At 38.9% G+C, this 21,397-nt stretch overlaps 1 protein-coding gene across 7 annotated transcripts in view; it reads left to right on the forward strand.

Moving 5' to 3' along the window:
* The first annotated feature begins 860 nt into the window (after positions 1-860).
* Positions 861-21,397, forward strand: part of Bicd1 (BICD cargo adaptor 1) — a 178,871-nt gene continuing 158,334 nt past the window's right edge. For 4 of the 7 annotated variants that reach the window (XM_031384003.1, XM_031384005.1, XM_031384006.1 and 1 more), the window contains exon 1: positions 1,303-1,515. In XM_031384003.1, the coding sequence (XP_031239863.1) occupies positions 1,303-1,515 (213 nt within the window). Of the gene's footprint in view, positions 1,516-21,397 lie in introns of all 7 variants that reach the window. The other 3 variants (XM_031384007.1, XM_031384009.1, XM_031384004.1) reach the window with 3 other exon arrangements.

The raw sequence follows: 21,397 nt of genomic DNA on the forward strand, positions 1-21,397 counted from the left end.
GTTCAGGTTTTCGGGTGTCTATGAGCTGTCACCACTGGGGTGGGCTTTTGGTGATGTAGATATATTTTAGTCATTTCTGTTCCTGTAAATAACCCCTCACTCATATTCTTGTAGATATTATTTCAATAAAACCCGTTGGTTCACCAACTTGGACTGTGGAGTAGATATTTGTTTACATCTCTCCGTAATAATGTTATGCAGTAAGGTAGTAGTTCTCTGAAGAGACAAAGCTCCTGTGATGAACTAAGTGCACAGAAGCTTAGGTTGGAGGACAGCAAAGTTCTTCGGTAGAGTATTAGGTGGACTAGACCAAATTAGACAGAGGCTGAAAAAGGAGGAAGGACTCCCAAGGCACATCTATCAAGCTTTGGAAAAGCAGCATCCTTTCTGGTATTGAAAGTTGAGACCCCACAGCACTAGCTCTGTTTGTTTTCTGTGTGCACACTGCACTCCAGAATTCCCACCTCAGCAAAGTTAGCCTGTTGGAGGCTTTCTTAGTGTTCTGATCTCTCAGACATCAATCACCCTTCCCAACACTCTTGCCCTTTCTTTAGCTGCCCTGGTTTCCTCAGTCTAGCATCTTTTCTCTGTTGTCCCCCCTTCCATCCCCCAGCCTTCTCCACCTCTTTAGCCTCCACTTCTTTTTAAGACCCTTTTCCTCAGTCTTCATTCCGCCCTCAGCGCGGTTCCCCCTCCTCAGCTCTCCGTAGTCTCCCATCATTCCTTAGCTAGTTCTGGGTCCCTCTGCCCTCTTCTCTCTTCAGCTGTCTGTGCTGCGCTGCGAGGCGCGGTGGGGTTCTGGATTTGCTCCTCCCCTTCCCTACCTCTCTGCATTCTGAGTGGCGGAGAGGAAGAGGACCAGTTGGAGTCTGCATCCGTGCGCACTGGCTGCCGCAGGGCCCAGCAAGCAGGTGGAGCTCAGCCTCCCACGGAGCATTGGGCGGTGGACCGCAGTGACGCGGCCTGAGACATGGCGGCCACGCGCCTCTGAGGCCGCAGAACCGGAGCCTCTTGCTGCGCGAGCTGCGCCTTGACCATGCAGCTTGGTTACTGACTGCCCGGGCGCGTGGCCCGGAGGATTCCGGCTGCGGTCATCACCTTGCAGTCTCCATGCTGCAGGGTGTATTCCTCCCATATTCCATGTATTCCTCCTCAGTGCTTCCGGCCGTGTAGCCGCAGCTGCCGGCCGGGCCTCAGGGCGCTCTGCATATTCATCAGGCACTTTTCCTTTCCATTTTTATTTCCATTCCTATTTGTTTTTCCTTTTCCCTTCTGCTTTGCGTCTATCTCCGCCACCCCGCTATGGCCGCAGAAGAGGCGCTGAAGACGGTAGACCAATATAAGACTGAAATAGAGAGACTGACCAAGGAGCTCACAGAAACGACCCATGAGAAGATCCAGGCTGCGGAGTATGGGCTGGTGGTGCTGGAGGAGAAACTGACTCTCAAGCAACAGTATGACGATCTGGAGGCCGAGTATGACGGCCTCAAACAAGAGCTGGAGCAGCTCAAAGAGGTGAGCTACCCGTCTCCTATTCCCCTCTCTAGGTTTGGCATTTACAGTACAGTCATCACTGTAAAGAAGTCAGAAGGGATATGGCCAGAAGGACTTCATCTTTGAGCCCTTTGTTGATAAGAGAACATTGAAAGAGTCCATTGTTTTCACCAATAGAAAAATTACCCAAGAAATGAATGCATAAGCTGGAATGGGAAGCTCTTTATCATGTGGGGGAGGGAGAGTCACAAGAAGTCTTCAGGCATCAGTGCTGGCAGGTAACATTGAACTGGGCTGAAATGCATAAATCAAACTTCTCAAACTGCTGTTATTTCAAATCCAGATATCAATGACCATTGCATAATCCATCCAATTGATGAGGAGGTTTGTGCCTGAGGACCTACAATTTCAGGATGGTAGAATTTGGTATCTCAGTTGTCTGCTGAGTAATTGCTCCTTGGTGAAATAGGAACTAGTTATTAGGACTCACCAATCGTTTGACGTTGGCTTTAGTCCTTGACATGGGGCTGTAGGAGCAAAACAACTTTGCTAGGTGGTTTTGCTGCCCTTAATTTCACCTCTGGGCTATGCTTACATCTTATAGAAGGCACCCTGAGACTGAGGAAAATTAAATTCACCTCCATATGGTGAGAAATGAGAAAGAAATGTAAAATATATGGATATCTATGCCTTGACTATCAAATATGGCCCTTCAAGCTGAAATTACTGTATTTATAAAACCAGAATATCACCAATGTTCTGTGAATAACATTTTTTCCCCTATTTTTATGTTTCCTTCTTCTAAGGGTAATGTTCTGAAAGAAAACAGTGAATGTGTATTTATGTCCAACCAAATATTCATAAGGATTATACATACTATTTAAGACACTGGGAGTAGCAAGAAATCACGTATAAATGTTAGTACACATAAACACTGCTTTTCTGTATGACAAGTCTTTATTTTTAGGTACATACTAACATTTTAAATGTTAGGCATATCATATATAAATAGAAATACTTTTCTTTCTCTAAAAACCAAAAAAAAGAAAAAAATACTTTTCTTATAATCTGTTTATTTTGGGGAAAGGGAAAGCCCAGTTTTGTATTGTCATAATTAAAAAACATGAGTTATGACATTCTAATCAACCCATCTTCTAACTCATAAATAATACAGATTTAAACCTTCAATTATGCTATTTTATTTAGATGCTTAAATATGAAAAATATGTAAATAGATATAGTTGAAAACCATATATAGAGATATAATTTTTACATATTGGGCTATAAATTCTAGTTCATCCTTTTCTTGCTATATTCATATCTGGCTTTAATGGTATCTGTACTTATATTTTCTAAATATATCTTAGATTATATCTTAGACTGACATGTTCAAATGTAGTGATGCTAAATCTTAGGAAGTAAGGAAATAGATGATTATTGTAATTCTCAGAGATGTTTTCATGATGTCTTTTTATTGACTATGCTTTGCCAAGGTGGAGAAATGCAAACCAATGTTAAGTCATCACTTTCTTGATAAAAGAGGTGGACTTATTTGATGATATAAAATATGATTTTTAATAGACCTTTCTTCTTGAGCTAAACAACACTTTTAGGATATTTATGTGCTGTTGTACTTAATACACTAAACCTTAATATAGTTGCCTTTTGTCTTTAGTAGACAATAAATTCTTAAAAGAATGTTTGTCTTTTATTTATTTAAAGTTGATAGATAAAACTATATGTATTTATTATGTGTAGAATTATGTTTTGCAGTATACATATGTTATACCTTTTTGACCTAATATATTGTTTCATATAATTATCTTTTTTGTGATAGCCCAACATTCATTCTGTATTTTTAAAGAGTAAATATATTGGCATTATAATCATCATGTTGCACAGTGAATTTCTTAAACTTATTCTTCTTATCTAATGTAATAATGAATCTTATCATCAATATCTCTCCTTTTAAGCAATCAACACTTCTGATAACTACCATTTACATCTCTGATTCTTTATATGAATGAGATAATGAAATGTTTGTTTTTCTGTGCCTGGCTAATTTAATTTAATATAATACAAAATCTTAACACAGAGCTTAGCGCATAGTAAGAATAAAAATAAATATTTTATAAGATAAATGTATATTAGAAGAATTTTCACCTTTATCAAGTGTTCAGAAGTCAATATTGCTTAGTGTCAGAGAAAGACTGAGAAAGCTGAAGAGTATAGAAAGTGACCACTCATTTTACTCTCATTGTCAGTAAAGAGAAAAGGGGGAAATGTTTTATAAGAATGATGAAAGAAGTTTCTTAACAGAATAATACAAATACCAATTATATTTTTTAAAATAAAAGATTTTCTTTTAAAATAAAAGAAATTTTGTTCTATATAGCAAGAAAAATTATAAGGACTTTTTCTTTTTATCAAATGGTACTTGCTATTATATATATTTTGACTTACATTTAGCATAAAGAAAACTCAAATGATGATTCTTAGTAAACAGGATTTTAGCTATACAAAAGTGTATTTTAAGGCAGTAAAATAGTTATATGCTATTATTAGATAATACTTGTTTTATCTTTTAAATGTTTTATTTTAGTTGAGATTATCACTTAAGTGAATTGAGTCAGTCTTAAATACAAAACAATTGTGTAAAACAATGTAATCTAATGATGATGTTACATAAAAGCCATTTAGTGTGTGTGTGTGTGTGTGTGTGTCTGTGTGTATGTGTGTGTATGTGTGTGTGTATCTGTGTGTCTCTGTGTGTCTGTCTGTTTGTGTGTGTCTGTGTGTGTCTGTGTGTGTCTGTGTGTGTGTGTGTGTGTGTAGGACACCTAAATATTATTCCTTAGACTACTTGTTTGTTGAGACGGTATCTTTTAGGGGCCTGAAACTTGCTGAGTATGCTAGGTTAGCTGGTCAGTGAACCCTAGGATCCACCTGTATCTGCCTCCCCAGTGCTGAGGTTACAAGTGTGTACTACCATGCTATGCTTTTTAAAGCATCAAATTCAAGTCCTAATGCTTGTACAGTATATATATATATTTTAACCAAATAAGCCATTCTTCAACCCTGGAAGCCATTGCTTTAAAACATTCTAGGGGGAAGGGGCAAGATATGCTGAGAGAGTAAGGGTTTTTGTTGACAAGCTTGATGAACCTGAGTTCAATTACTCTCTCTTCATCCTGTTTCTACGTGGTGGAGAAAAAGAGCCCACTCTTGCAAGTTGTTTCCCTATCTCACATGAGTGTTACATACACACACATGTACACACACACATGTACACACACACATGTACACACACATAAACACACACATGTACACGCACACATGTACACACACATGTACACACACACACGATATAATTAAAATTTTCACAGTAACAGAAAATAAATTAAGCCAACAACATAGTACATGTTCTTTTATGTGTTCTCTCTTCTATCATTGCTTCTTTGATAAATACTCTGTACTACTTTAAATATCTTTGAACATATGAATCTATATGTAGGATTTTCTTTTTTTTTTAAAGATTTATTTTATTTATTTTATGTGTATGAGTACACTGTTGCTGTACAGATGAGCCTGAGCCATCATGTGTGTGGCTGCTGGGAATTGAACTCAGGACCTCTGCCACCCAATTCTTTCCAGCCCTGCTTGCTCCAGTGTAATTCACTGTAGCTGTTTTTAGACGCACCAGAAGAGGGTGTCAGAGCTCATTACAGGTGGTTGTGAGCCACCATGTGGTTGCTGGGATCTGAACTCAGGACCTTCGGAAGAGCAGTCAGTATTCTTACCCACTGAGCCATCTCGCCAGTCCCAGGATTTTCTTTTTGTTCTTTGTTTTAATAAAATCAGGTGTGACGAATATGGTACTAATTAGAGAGGATTGATAAGATGGCTTAAGTTCTGTCCTGATAGTTTGGAAGGTCGTCAGAGAGGAAAAATGAGTAGTTGTATATGGAAGAGACTGATAATTGCTTTGATGACCGTAAAGCAGCCTTGTGTGTTGATATCAAGGGAATAGATGGATGGTTCTGTTGGTGAATTATTGGTGATTTTTGCTTCCTTGTCTCATTGGCTGGTGATGGGAATATGTGCATTAGCATAATGCCTGGCTGGTTTCCACAGCTAGAGGAGCCAGTCCTGCAGTGTGACCACATCCTGCCCAACTCTAGATCTTGGTGTGAAGCCAGGATGATTCAGGCAGTTGGACATTATTAGTACATTACTCGTTATTTCTTCTCTGACAGTTGAATTTTGATGTAGACAACTAGTATCTTATAAGCACTTCAGATCTTGTATAGCATCTCATAAGATAGGGAGAAAAGAGTAGAAACACGAAACTGTCAGCGAGTAACTTAATCATTAAAATGAAGGAGAAAGAAAAGATGGCTATTGGTGCCTTTTCCTCCTGGAATCTAATCACTTTGGCTTTAAAACCTAGTGACTGAATAATATCAAAATACTTACTATGTAATATACCTGGCCCACTGTGTTTGAGAGCTACCTGGTTTGCTTATTTGTCTACCTATCTTTTGCTTTTTAAATTCCTTCTACTTTTTCCAAAATATAAAATAACCTTGCTTGGTTGCATTAACTTTCACCCAGCCCTTTTCTATATTTTCTTTCAGTTATGCTCATTCAGTTCAAGCCATATTTCACTGTTTGATAATCTTTTCTAAAGTAATTAATAGTTCTTATATGAATACCTGGCCCATACACATTTCCTTCTGAACTCATTTACTTTTCTGATTTTCCATATTTATTTTAGAACTGATTCGTGGAGTTTGTTATTGAAATACTTGCACCTGGCTTCATAGAAGAAGGGAGAGAGAGCATGAATATGAATATGAACATTGTAAAAAACTTTTGACTTTCTAACTCCTTAGATAACTGTTTTTTTAACTTTTACTTTTATTTATTTATTTATTTTTTCATTTTCCAGAAGTCTTTATTTAGTTAAATGCTCAACTTTTTAAAAATTGGGTTGTTTGCTTTCTTTTCTTATTGGATATTTTATGTATTTATATTTCAAATGTTATCCCCTTTCCTGGTTTCCCCTTCAGAATCCTCCTATTCCATCCCCATCCCCCTGCTTCTATGAGGGTGCTACTCTTCCCACCCACCCACTCCCATCTCACTGCTCTGGCATTCCCCTATACTGAGGAATAGAGCCTTTACAGGACAAGGGGCTTCTACTCCTATTGATGCCCGACAATGCCATCCTCTGCTACATATGTGACTGGACCCATGGGTCTCTACATGTGTACTCTTTGGCTGGTGGTTTAGTCCCTGGCAGCTCTGGGGAGGGGGTCTGGTTGGTTGACACTGTTGCTCCCCCCATGGTACAGCAAACCCTCTTAACTCCTTCAGTCCTTTCTCCAACTCCTCTATTGGAGTCCCCAAGCTCAGCCCAATGGTTGGTTGTGAGCATCCATCTCGGTATTTGTCAGGCTCTGGCAGAGCTTCTCAGGAAACAGCTATAACAGACTCCTGTCAGCAACCTATTAGTATCCACAATAGTGTCTGGATTTGGTGTCTGTATATGGGATGCATCACCAGGTGGGGCAGGCTCTGGATGGCCTTTCCTTCAGTCTCTGCTCCACACTTTGTTCCTGTATTTCCTTTAGACAGGAGCCATTCTGGGTTAAAAATTGGGAGATGAGTTGGTGGCCCCATCCCCCAACCGGGAGCCTTGCCTAACCTCTAGATATGGTCTCTACAGGTTCTCTCTCCCCTTTGTTGGGCATTTCAGCTAATCTCATCCCTGTTGGGTCCTGGGAGCCTCTTGCTTTCCTGGCATCTGGGACTTGCTGGTGGCTATACCCAGTTCCCCATCACCTATTGCTACACACCTCTGTTCAAATTCCTGACCCTCTGTTTATCATCCCCGTCTATTCCCATACCTGATCCTGTCCTCCCTTTTTCCCTCTTCCCCTCCTTTCTTCCTCCCAAGTCATTCCCACCCTCTACCTCCCATGAATATTTTGTTCCTCCTTCTAAGAATGACTGAAGTATCCACATTTTGGTCTTCCTTATTCTTGAGCTTCATATGGTCTGTGTCTTAGTCAGGGTTTCTACTCCTGCACAAACATCATGACCAAGAAGCAAGTTGGGGAGGAAAGGGTTTGTTCAGCTTACTTCCATATTGCTGTTTATCACCAAAGGAAGTCAGGACTGGAACTCAAGCAGGTCAGAAAGCAGGAGCTGATGCAGAGGCCATGGAGGGATGTTCTTTACAGGCTTGCTTCCCCTGGCTTGCTTAGCCTGCTCTCTTATAGAACCCAAGACTTCCAGCCCAGGGATGGCACCACCCACAAGGGGCCCTACCCCTTTGATCACTAATTGAGAAAATACCCCACAGCTGGATCTCATGGAGGCACTTCCCCAACTGAAGCTCCCTTCTCTGTGATAACTCCAGCCTGTGTCCAGTTGGCACACAAAACCAGCCAGTACAGTCTGTGAATTGTATCTTGGGTATTTCGAGCTTTTGGGCTAATATCAGTGAGTGCATGCCATGTGTGTTCTTTTGTGACTAGGTTACCTCGTACTCAGGATGATATTTTCTAGTTCTATCCATTTGCCCAAGAATTTCATGAATTCATTGGGTTTTTTTTTGTTTGTTTGTTTGTTTGTTTTTGTTTTTGTTTTGAGACAGGGTTTCTCTGTATAGTCCTGGCTGTCCTGGCACTCACACTGTAGAGTACTCAGAAATCCGCCTACCTCTGCCTCCTACCACCTGGCGAAGTCATTGTTTTTAATAGCTGAGTAGTATTCCATTGTGTAAATGTAGCACACTTTCTGTATCCATTCCTCTGTTGAGGGACATCTGGATTGTTTCCAGCTTCTGGCTATTATAAATATGACTGCTATGAACATAGTGGAGCACGTGTCCTTATTTCATGTTGTAGCATCTTCTGGGTATATATGCTCAAGAGTGGTATAACTGTGTCCTAAGGAAGTACTAGGTCCAATTTTCTAAGGAACCACCAGACTGATTTCCAGAATGGTTTTACCAGTTTGCAGTCCCACCAACAATGAAGGAGTGTTCCTCTTTCTCCATATCCTCACCAGCATCTGCTGTCACCTGAGTTTTTGAATTTAGCCATTCTGACTGGTGTGAGGTGGAATCTCAGGGTTGTTTTGATTTGCATTTCCCTGTTGAACATTTCTTTGGATGCTTCTTGTCCATTCAATATTCCTCTGTTGAGAATTCTTTATTTAGCTCTGTACCCCATTTTTTTAAAGATTTATTTTTATTTATTTTATGTGTATGGGTACACTGTAGCTGTATAGATGGCCGTGAGCTATCATGTGTGGCTACTGTTGATTTCAGGACTTCTGCCGGCCCTGCTGGCTCCGGCCAGCTGGCTCTGGTCCGCTGGCTCTGGCCCTGCTTGCTCCTGCGTAATTCACTGTAGCTGCCTTCAGACGCACCAGAAGAGGGCGTCCAATCTCATTATGGGTGGTTGTGAGCCACCATGTGGTTGCTGGGATCCGAACTCAGGACCTTTGGAAGAGCAGTCAGTGCTCTTATCCACTGAGCCATCTCGCCAGCCCCTCTGTACCCCATTTTTAAATAGGGTTATTTGGTTCTCTGGAGTCTTAAATTCTTGAGTTCTTTGTATATATTGGATACTAGCCCTCTTTGGGATGTAAGATTGGTAAAGATCTTTTCCCAATCTATTGGTTGCTGTTTTGTCCTATTGTCAGTGTCCTTTGCCTTACAGAAGCTTTAGATTATTTTTTAAAAGTTAACATAAATTCTTAATATTGGAGAAATATTAGAAATTAACTTTTTTATTTTTTATTTTTTTTGTGTGTGTTTGAGTGTTTTGCCTGGATGAATCCATATCATGTATATGCCTGGTGCCTGTGGAAGTTAGAAGTGACGATAGTATCAGATTTCTTGTAACTGGGTTTATAAATAGCACCATGTGGGTGCTGGGAATTGAACTGGGGTCCTATGCAACAGCAACAAGTGCTCTCAGAAACTAAGTCATCTCTCCAGCCCCAAAATTATCTGGTTTAGTGATCTGGTGATCAGAATTATAAGAAGGTAATTTTTGTTAGTATTTTAAAATAATTTAGAACTACAAATCTTTCTTAAGTGAATTCTCAGGCATTCTATATTAATCACTGTAGTTATTTCTGATCTAGTTTTATAGTCAAGATGGTTTTTCATTGCCACAAAAGGAAATGGTTTATCTTTGCAAGTTATATTAAAGTGGTTTCAATAAGATATGCAACTTAAAAGGAAGCATTTGGTTGGAGACTTGTTTATAGTTTCAGAATGTTAATCTATGATCATCTCCATTGGGAACATGGTGGTTGGCAGGTAGGCCCGGTTCTTGAGCAGTAACTAAGAGCTTACATTCTGATCCATGGGTAGTAGAGATAAATGATAGATAGGTAGATAGATAGATAGATAGGTAGATAGATAGATAGATGGATAGATCTAGTGCCTGGCTTGGCCATTTGAAACCTCAGGTCCCTTTCCATGCCAGAGACACACCTTCTTCAATGAAGCCACACTTTCTAATCTTTTCCAAACCGTTCCACTAATTGGGGATGAAGCATTCAAACTTATGAGCTTATAGGGTCATTCTCATTCGAATGAAATCACCACAGGCTTCAAAACTAATAATTACATTTTTAGAGAAAGACAATGAAATTTTCAGAAAAAAACAATGAAAGCAAAAGAAATCTAGAGAGATAATATTTTAGTTATCATCAACCACTCCAAATTTAAAAAAATGTGATGCTAATGTGATTCAGAAATTTGAAAAAGAAGTACTGTAATTAAATAGATTTTTACATAAAAATCAATGATTATTTATTCATTTCTGCAATAACATTAATGTATTTAATGTCTCCGTGTGAAAGTTAAAGATCTGAGTGTTGAAGATACAGCAAAGAACAAGGAGAAAGCTCCATGTTCATGAAGCTTGTATTCTGTGTGGGAAGAAAGAAAATAATAAAACTGAACACTATTGGGCAGTGGTGGCACATGCCTTTAATTCCAGCACTTCAGAGGCAGAGGCAGGCAGATTTCTGAGTTTGAGGTCACCCTGGTCTACAGAGTGAGTTCCAGGACAGCCAGGGCTATACAGAGAAACCCTGTCTCGAAACTCCTCCCCCCTTCCCCAGCCCCCAAAAAGAAAAATTAACAAGAAAACTAGATACTAAGTTAAATGGTCCTGAATGTTGTAGAGACAATAACAAAACAAGAAGATAGCATGTATAATAGAGTCTGGGGCACCTGCCCCTTGTCAGCATCTGTGCTGTTGTAAAAAGCAGTAGATTGAAAAAAAAAAAAATGGAGAGGTGAGAGATGGAACTGCAGAGATGATTTCAGCCAGATGGTAAAGGCCCTTTCATTCAGCCCCTGCTAGCTAATGCCTCAGCATAGCTGGTTATAAGGACATTGGCTACCGGAAGGATCTTCCCCTAACAAAGAGTCTAGAAGTAGCTGCTAGTCTATTTCCTATGGTGTATTTAAGCCTCCTTGAACATCGGGGGCTCCTGTAAATTAGAAAATGGCTATGCTTCACTCTTGTGATGGTATATTAGGAAATTTGGAACTTTGCATTTCTTCTCTTTGCTATGCAAATGTGAACATTTTGTAATGTAAAACTAACTTCTGTGGCTGTGGGTATAGCTTAGTACAAGTGTTTACCTAACATATGTGAGACCCTGGGTTCTATTCTCAGTATAGCAAGAACCAAATTAGCTGGGCAGTGGTGGTGCACACCTTTAATCCCAGCACTTGGGAGGTAGAGGCAGGCGGATTTCTGAGCTTGAGGCCAGCCTGGTCTACAGAATGAATTCCAGGAGAGCCAGGGCTATACAGAGAAACCCTGTCTTGAAAAACAAAACAAAACAAAACAAAAGAACTAAACTAAACTAAAACAAAGAAGTCAAAGCAACTCCATTGCAAAAATGCAACTTGACAGAGGAAAAAGCAGCTAGGGATGTTGGTTACTTTAAAATTAAAGAAATCTTAATCTTAAGTAAGAAAAAGTATTCTAGATACTTATTCATTACACATATGATGACTAACCATTGTACTGTAGATATGCTGTTAGGTACTACAGGTACATTATTTCCTGTTTTTGGAGAATTGAATTAATATTTATTTGTTTATTTATTTATTTTATGTGTATGAGTATTTTGTCTGCAATATGTCTATGTACCACTGGCATGTCTGATACCTTCAGAAGCCAGAGGAGGACATTGGATTCTCTGGAACTGGAGTTTTAGATGCTCATGAGCTGCCTTGTGGATGCTGAGAATTGAATCTTGGTTCTATGGAAGAACAGCCAGTGCTCTTACCTGCTAAACAGTCTCTCCAGTCTCCTTGGAGTTTATTTTTGGCAGAGGACGAAAAGTAACAAAAGAGTAGGCGATAAGTAATTTTGTATAGGGATATGTGCTTAAAAATAAAGCAGGGTTATGGAATAATAAATTTATCAGGAGCTAGTGGGAGAGGTAATATTAGAAGTGAGAGTCAGACAAAGCCTTTTTGAGAGGTTGATATTTAAGCTGAGTCCCAGGTGATGAGAATTAACAAGCCAGGAAGGGATTGTTCTGGGCTGAAAGCACCAGCAATGTATAAATCATTTGGTGGGAACAAGTGTTTTTGTTTGTGAAAACTGCATAGCTTTACTGGCACTTGATATGCAATGACCCTGTATAGTATAGAACTTTGCCGTGCATTTTGGTTCTCTGTGGAATGATTAGTTAGGATCCTGGCCCTGCCTACTAACAGCCAATGGAGGCACTTTCCCCAAGTCAATGTGATAATAAAACACTGTCACATATTCTAGACATTCTTCTTCTGTTCTTCTACGAGGCAGTACTGCCATTCATTAAGAACCTCAGAAGACTTCAGGTATGACTCGAGTGGAAGGGGTGGTGGATATGGGAGGAAATGATAGTGAATTACACTGGAACTAGGCTTTTGAGCCCTGAGGTTGATTGATTATATTTATATTTATAATATATATATATATATATATATATATATATATATATATATATATATATATATATATATATATATATATATATATATATGCTCTATGTAGCACTTTCTATGTAATCAGGCTTGACTTGACCTTATAGAGATTAACCAATCTCTGTTTTCCCAGTGCTGAAATTAAATCTGAATTTTATTTTAAGTAGAGTGGACAGCTTTAAAGTCTGTGGAAGAATAATTCAAGGTAGGAGTCTGTTGGATAAGAGGTTCAGATAAGAGGTGATGGTGACTTAGATTTGGGGGGTTAATATCTGGGATGAGAAATGACCTGATTCAAGATAGCTGGAGGATTTGCAAAAAGGTAGCTCCTTGGTTTCTTTATAAAGCACTAAGAGGAAACATAATCACATAACAAAGAGATATAAACTTGCAGGAATAAGGGGCTGGATAATTGACTTAGTAGTTAAGAGTATTGGCTCCTTTTCCAGAGGACCTGGCTTTGATTGCTACTTCTCACATGATGGCTAACAACTGTCTTTAACTCCAGTTCCAAGGGATATGACACCCTCTTCTGATTTACTTGTGCACCAGTCATGCAGGTGGTATGTATATGCACATGTAGGCAGAATACCCAAACACATAAAATAAAATAATAATAAAAAAGTAAAAATGAAGAAATAAAATAATCTCAATACAGTTTAGAAAACAAATGTTTATTTGAATTTTTTATGGATCCAAATTTTGATACTTTGTTTTATAAGGAATTTAAAAATGAGTCTGCCAAAACACATAATTTAGAGAGGATTTATCATTTTGATAGAAAAGTAAGCATTCACCTGCACAAGACTGAACCTATGAACATTTCATTGTGGAGAGAAGAGGGACTCACCAGCCCCAATCCATGTCTGAGGAACTGTAGCCAATTACTGGGTACCAAGGCAGGGAAAGGCAGATTCCTCTGTGGTTTTAGCCACTGGTAAATTGCCCTTGCTCAAGTAAATAATATCCTAGCCATGCTCATGTAGGCAATGCACACACAAACACACACACACACACACACACACACACACACACACACACACACCATGAAAGTATTGAAAAGTGAGAATGAGACTTGTTGTGGAAAAGGGGAAAGAACATAAGAGAGGAGAGAATATGATCAGAGTACATTTTCTATGTATATATGAACTTGTGAAAAAATAAGTTTAAAAAAGGAAAAGCATTATTATATAGTGGTAGTGTTTTCTGGTATAATTTACTGACTACATTTCATGAAGTACATTGAGTGTAAAGCAGTATTTTTTGTTCCTAATACAAAGCTCAAATGTTGTCATTTTTCTTTCTATAAAGTAAAACAAATGGACCAGGCATATTCTTTTAGCATTCTCTGAAAATAGTCCCATCCTGATACAAAAATGGATGTCAGGATTTTATAAGACAAAAAGTTTTTAACTTATGGGGTACAATGTGTATACTCTAGATTACGAACAAGTAGACTAGGACATAAATATATCCTGAAGCTAGAGTTAAAGGAAAACGGGGACTAATAGAAACAATACTTTAAAGCTGGGTGTGGTGGTACAAGCCTTTGATTCAAGCACTTGGCAGGCAAAGGTAGGTGGAGCTCAGTGAGTTCAAGGTCAGCCTGGTCTACTTATTTCTAGGACAGCCAGGGCTAAGTAGTGAGATCTTGTCTCAAGAACAAACAAACAAAAACCCAAAACAAAAAACAAAACAACACCAATAACAAATACCAGAAAACAAAGTGACAACAATAATAAAAGAACACTTTATTCTTTCTTTCCTTTAGTAGGATTTTAATGCCTTAGTCTTTGGAGGCTAAGGAGACAGACAGGTATATTGGGCTGGGTAAGAACTTGATGTGGTATTTGTTTTCATTAGCAGAAATTGTCTGAATGCATTATAAATATTGGTTTATTGCTTCTGGGATATTATGTTCTGGTGTCTTGATCCTGGAACCAATGGGTTGTTGCAGATATAAGAATAGAGGATTGAATATGAAGAAGGGCCATCCATAGAGACAGAGTGACTAGAGCCTTCCCTGTTTGCTCATTGCAACTTTGAAACAGAAGCCAGAGTGCTAGTTGTTAGAGAGTGAAGGAAGTGAGTCAGAAACTCGATGGATTTTTGGAGCAGATGATTTCTAAATTATTTTCAGCACTACGACTGTCGTTAAGTATGTCTGTTTCCTTTATAACTTAGAATAAAGTTCTGATAACAACATGTGCATCAATTTAGTGATTTGCTTTGCAGTGGCAGGCTGTTAAATTTCACAAGCAAAATAAAACAGTAATAAATGGCCACTCCAGCAAGCCTCAGATCAGAGACTGCAGACAGGTGTCTCAGGGCCAGAGTACATCCCAGCAATTGAGAAACATGATTTGAATTAGAGAGTTTCCCTTTTCAACATAGAGTTATATAAAAATATGGATTTGGGGCCTTTTTCAAAAAATTGGAAGATTTCACAAATCTCTGGGACCACATTTCTTCATGAAACCAGAGGACTGGAGCTAAATGAATTTTCTTTCAGACTATGTGTGAATCTCTAATGTGAACATTCATCATCCTATCTCATCCACATTATTTTATTCTTTGTTCTTCTCCCCTGATTACATAATCTGATACCTGCTGGCATTTGAGGTTTCCCTCTCTTCCTTTTCCTTTTCCTACTCTTCTTCCTTCTCCTCTTCTTCCTTCTCCTCCCCTTCTCTTCTTCACTTCTCTGGTAGTACTGGTGATTGAATTCAAGGGCCTCACATGTGTTAGACAAGTGCTCTGTTGATGAGATATGTTCTTAGCCCACCCAACACTGAGTTTTGGTGCTGATACTATTTTACCATTCTAGGAAAGAAAAATAAAGAAAAAGAAAAGTGGAAAATGGGAAAGGAGAGTCATTGAGGATGAAAGTGCTGAACAATGAGCTCTGGCCCTCGATTAAGATCAGTACACAAATTTCATTCTCAGCTTTATTTCTTATATCTTGAAGGTTCTATATACTGAATAAGAACAATAAAAAGGGCTGATATTTATTTTTGAATGAGTAAATATAGGAACTTTAATTCTTGTTCAGTCCTGTTTAGGGAGGTATACTAGTTGCCTTTCTAGTTGCTGTGACAAAAGCAAATTGAAGAAGGGGGTGTTTGGTTTTTGGCTCATAGTTTGAGAGAATACAGTCCACCATGGTAAAGGTATGGTGATGGGAGTGTGAGGCTGTGGGTCATATTGCATCTGCAGTCATGAGTGTTGGTGTTCAGCTCACTTTCTCTTTTTCCCTCTTTTTATTACTCTCAGATTCTTCATCCCATGGAATGGTGCTGTCTATATTTCAGGGTGGGTACACCTTCTTCAGTTAAACCTTTTTGGAGACACTTGTTACAGTCATGCCCAGAGAAGTGTCTCCTAGGTGACTACAAATCTAGTCAAGTTGACATGAATATTAATATTCAGTATCATAGCAGGTGACCCTCTGTGGTCTCCTGGGTACCCAAGATAACTGTAATATTCCACTAATCTGTGATTGCTGAATTTTATGTGTTTTTCTTATCCTGTTCAATTTTGAATTATTATTAAATACCAGCATAGCATTCTGATTAATTAGAGGAAGAGAGAAAAGGGAGATGTGTGGGCATTTGTTGTCTTCTCTTTTCACAGGTCCTCACTCTACTAATATGAACTTTCTATATCACTAGGAAGACATCTATCTATATCACTTTTGGGCCAGGCCTGACCATTTTTAAGAAATAATGATATAGTTCTTTGCTAAGTATAACCCAGTTCTTTTAGAACTTTTAATTAGTTTTGTTTACATCTCCAGAAACAGCTATTAGTACTTGTAGCTAAAACATTAGATTAACATAAATATGGTTTTTACCTAATACTTTTGTGTTTTAAAGTTAGTATTGCTAACACATTTATTTACTTATGTATTTATTTATGTATATTTGTTTATTTATTTGTGGTTTTTTTTGAGACAGAGTTTCTCTGTGTAGCCCTGTCTGTCCTAGAACTCACTCTGTAGACCAGGCTGAACTCAAATTCAGAGATCTACCTGCCTCTGCTTCCTGAGTGCTGTGATTAAAGGTGTACATCACCCGGGATGTAAAGTGCATAAATAAATAAATTAATGGGAAAAAAGGTGTGCATAATTACTGCCCAGATATTTTTATATTTTAAAGTTCTACACTCAGTTATTTCCTCAAACAATTTATTACTTGGAACATAGTTTTTCAAGAAGAAAAAAACCGACAAAATGAATAGAATAGCTGTGAGTGGCTCATATTTGTAATTTTAGTATTCAGAAGGCAGAGGTAGGAGGATAAACAATTTGAGCCCAGCCTGGGTTGCATAGCTACATCCTATCCCAAGCAAACATGTATCTGTGACAAGAAAATAAGATAACAAGATAAGTCACAAACCTAGCAAATGTTCTACTGGAAAACCTGACCCTTATCTGTAGCACACAAGACCTTTTACATTCAGTATCAGCATGTGACTTTTTTATGTATTAACAACCACAATAAAATAATACTTAGCTGTGTGTGTTGATTACATGACTTTTCCCCCTTTTGTTTTTTGAAACAAGATCTTTCTATATGGCCCGGACTGGCCTCAAACTTGTTATCTTTCTGCCTCAGCTTCTTAAATACTGAGGTGGATTATTATGACACCTGACTTAATTTTTTTTAAATGTTTCTTTGTGGTCTAGCTATACAAAGTACTCTTTCTTTTTCATGAGATCTAAGTTTTAATTAAAATTCCCTGTTTACTGGGTAGGAGAGCAAGCCAAACATCAAAATTGAAAAAACCAGGCAGTGGTGGCACACGCCTTTAATCCCAGCACTTGGGAGGCAGAGGCAGGTGGATTTCTGAGTTCGAGGCCAGCCTGGTCTACAGAGTGAGTTCCAGGACAACCAGGGCTATACAGATAACTGTCTCAAAAAAAAAAAAAAAAAAAAAACCAAAAAGCCAAAAAAAAAAAATTGAAAAAACATCTGAATTGTGTTCTTCACTTAGCATAACTAGCTATTGGGCTGAATACTTTATACCTTAAGGTACCACCCTTAGCAGAATATGAAAATAGATATTACCATTCTCACATTTCCCTTCCTCCCGCCCAAGACAGGGCCTAGCTACATACGACAGGCTGACCTTGAACTTATAGAGGTCTTTTGGAGCCTGTCTTCCAAGTGCTAGGATTCAAGGCATGCATCACTATGCTTAGCTTGAAAGTAGGTATTACTATTATTTTCATTATATGTATTTAAAAAATTGAAGCACAGATAGATTATATAATCTGCCTAGTTACTGAGAAAACCAAAATTTGAGCCAAGCAATGTAACTCCAATACATGGTGTTTTTGGTTTTTTCTTGAGACAAGTCTTACTATGTAACCCTCCCTGGCTTGTCTCAAAACTTCTTATATAGATCAGATTGGTTTTAACTCACCGAGATCTGCCAGCCTCTTTCCACAACAACAATTAAAACGTCATCAACAATAATCTCTCTAGGGTAGGGTGGGATGAAGGCAGGTGAGGGGAGCAGAGAGAAGCAGGATGTGGGGACTTGCTAGGGTTTTAAAAGAGTGGTATAGTTATGAAAGGGAGGGAGGAGTGGAATCTGGAACAGCCTGGGAGTGAGGGTAGAAAGGAAGGAATTTGCCAGTGGTTTTGCTAGTACACATTACAGGGATGTGTTAACAGGGACCAAAGAAGTCTAGGGGTTATTGTGGGACTTTGATTTGTACTAGAGGTATATGCTAATAGAGAATCATACGCCTCATCTGCAGTAATTGGCTGTAGGAAAGAGGTAAGAAGTGATGGCTTCTACCTGAGTTTCTGAGGAATGTTGTGTGTAGGCTTTTATCTCTTTGCCTTCAGTACTTTTCTGTTTAACTTGTCAGGTTCATCCTTAAGCTGAGTCCAGACTCTCATTTTAGGACATAGTGGCACTGCCTTCTTTGGGAGGTTTGGGACCTAACAAAATTATGTGAATATATGTGCTTCTGTATACATGTGTGAAGGTGCATATAGAGCTAGAGGTACTAGAACTTCCGGGACTGGAATTATAAAGGGTTGTGAACAGTCTAGCATGGATTTAGTTTCATGTTGGAACGCCAGTCCTCTGAAAGAGCAGCAACTATTAACTGCTGAGCCAACATCCAGCCTTCATTGTCTTTAAGTTGTTTTGCAAGATGGGATTTCCATATTACCTAAATTCTCTTTCCATATTATCACGTCATGATTTGGGGTCCTTATTGTCCATTTGTGCTCTAGTCCATGTGGTTGCTAAGTATCTGCTTTGAGAAGATTCAGTTAGATTTGTTATTTCAATGTGTCTAAGGCACATTATTGTTTTTGTAGATCAGGCTGGCCTCGAACTCAGAAATTAGCCTGCCTCTGCCTCCCAAGTGCTGGGATTAAAGGCATGCGCCACCACTGCCTGGCTAAGGCCAGGTTTTTATGTGGATTTACCTTTTTTTTTTGGTACTGTCTCTGAGCATTTTCAAAGCAGTAGTTTTGTTTGCTTATTTATTTCAAAGCACTATAACATCCAACAATTCTTTTTGAGACAGGGTTTCTCTGTATAGCCCTGGCTGTCCTGGAACTCACTCTGTAGACCAGGCTGGCCTTGAACTCAGAATTCCGCCTGCCTCTGCCTCCCAGGTGCTGGGATTAAAGACGTCTGCCACCACTCCCTGGCTAACATCCAAAAATTTTTCAATTAAATAAGTTTAATTTATGCTCTTAGCCTAGATGATAAGCTCCTTTAAACTTTCCTCTTGTTCATTACTCAAAGTTTAGTAAAATTGGTAACTGGCTCCCACATTAAGGATAACTTTCACAGTATCATGTAATGCCATGGAGCTTATAAAAAAAGAAAAACCTGGTACCAAAAACTTCTTGGGATGTGTCTATTTTTAGGCTTTTCTGGAAGGTGTCATACTACGGGAGACGCTGCAGAGTCATCTGTGTCTATATCTAGGATAGATGTCAGTAGCCTTGAGCACTGCCATGGAATGGATTCTGTCCTTGTGCTGTAATTAAGTCAGCCACAGAAGTCCCTCTATTGGAGGGGGCCTCTTCCTCCTGTATAGTGCTGTTGGCTTTGTATTATAGGCCATGTTATTGTGGACTGGGTAATTATTTTTCTACATGGGTCTTGATTTAACAGACTGATCCTCTGGGCTTCTTCTAGGAAGTGTTGTGTTTCTCTGAAAATGAGTGGTGGGGGCTGGAGAGATGACTCAGTGGTTAAGAGCACTGACTACTCTTCCAGAGGTCCTGAGTTCAATTCCCAGCAATCACATGGTGGCTCACAACCATCTGTAATGGGATCTGTTGCCCTCTTCTGGTATGTCTGAAGACAACTACAGTGTACTCATCATATATATAAAAAAATAAATAAAATATTTAAAAAAAAAAAGAAAAAGAAGAAAAAGAAAATGAGTGGTGGAAAAAATGTTTCTTGAAATTACGAAAATTTCTTAGATAAAAGTTTTTTTTTTTGCCGGGTGGTAGTGGTGCCTGCCTTTAATCCCAGCACTTGGGAGGCAGAGGCAGGCGGATTTTTAAGTTTGAGCAAGCCTGGTCTACAGAGTAAGTTCCAGGATAGCCAGGGCTACACAGAGAAACCCTGTCTGGAAAAAACAAAACAAAACAAAAAAAAAAAAAAAAAAAAAAAAAAAAAAAAAGAAAAGAAAGAAAGCTAACATTTGAAGTATACTTCCAATGAATGATTCGTTTTACCAACTTCTTTTATTTGACAAAGATAGATTTTGTTTCTATAGCAGAGAAACATAAAAGTGAATTATTTTAGATTATATCTTGTGCTTGTTAAATGGCACTTGTGCTAAAGTCAGAGTGAGGCAGTAGTACATTAGTAATACATGTAGTCATTGTCTTACTAGACTTGTCCTTTTGAAGTCTGTTATTATTTCTAGAATGTATGAGAAATAACAAAGGGTTAGAAATGTAAATTAAGGGACTGAAAAGATGGCTCTGTGGTTAAGAACACTGGCTGCTCTTCCTGGGCACCCAAGTTTGAGTCCCAGTACTCACATAACAGCTCACAACTGCTAGTTCGGGTGTACTTCTGCCTTTGGGGTATCCAGACACCATTGCATGCCAGGCTGTACTGGAAGCAATGGAGTTTAACCAGGCAGGTGGTTTACACAGGACCTTGGTCGGTGACGAGTGTGAGGAGAAATAGCTTTCTCCAAGACTGTTTTCAGTGAAATAGCTCTCTTTATTGGGGGTGAATAAGAGCTATATAAACCTTGGGGAGTGGGTAGGGGTTTTGGGGTGAGTGTGCATCATTGGCATGGCTGAGGTGGTGTGAATGCTTCATTTGCATTAAGAGGAATTTTAGGTGCTAGCTGGACATGTCTTTAAAAGGAGAGAGGAATTTACACCTGTAATTTGGCCACTAGGGTATGTGACTTCTTCGAGGGTGGTGGAGGTGGGACATGCAAGCCCAGAGCAAGAAGGGAACAGTCCTACTCCTACCAGTCTCAGGATGAGATTTTTCTGGGTTTGGACATTTATCAACCTCACTCTTGCTCCAGACTGGCACCCCAGCCACATGGCTTTCTGGCCACACACACAACTATAACTCAAGTCTCAGGGGATCTGATATCTTCTGGTCACTGTGGACAAAGACATGTATGCAGGCAAAATCATTCATACACATATGAAGTTACAATTTTGGAATTTTGGGTTTCTTTTTAGATAGAAATATTGTAAGAATGTGCTTTCATTTTAATCCCAGGTGTAGGGATGGAAAGCTGCTTTGGACTGACTGCAGCAGCTGACTATGATTTGTTTCATGCTCTAGCAGAAGCATGGTTTTGCCAGCTGTAGATAAGTTCTGTGATTGTGTGACATTTGGAATTCTGGG

This window comes from Mastomys coucha, unplaced genomic scaffold (genome assembly GCF_008632895.1).
Source record: "Mastomys coucha isolate ucsf_1 unplaced genomic scaffold, UCSF_Mcou_1 pScaffold20, whole genome shotgun sequence".
NCBI lineage: Eukaryota > Metazoa > Chordata > Mammalia > Rodentia > Muridae > Mastomys > Mastomys coucha.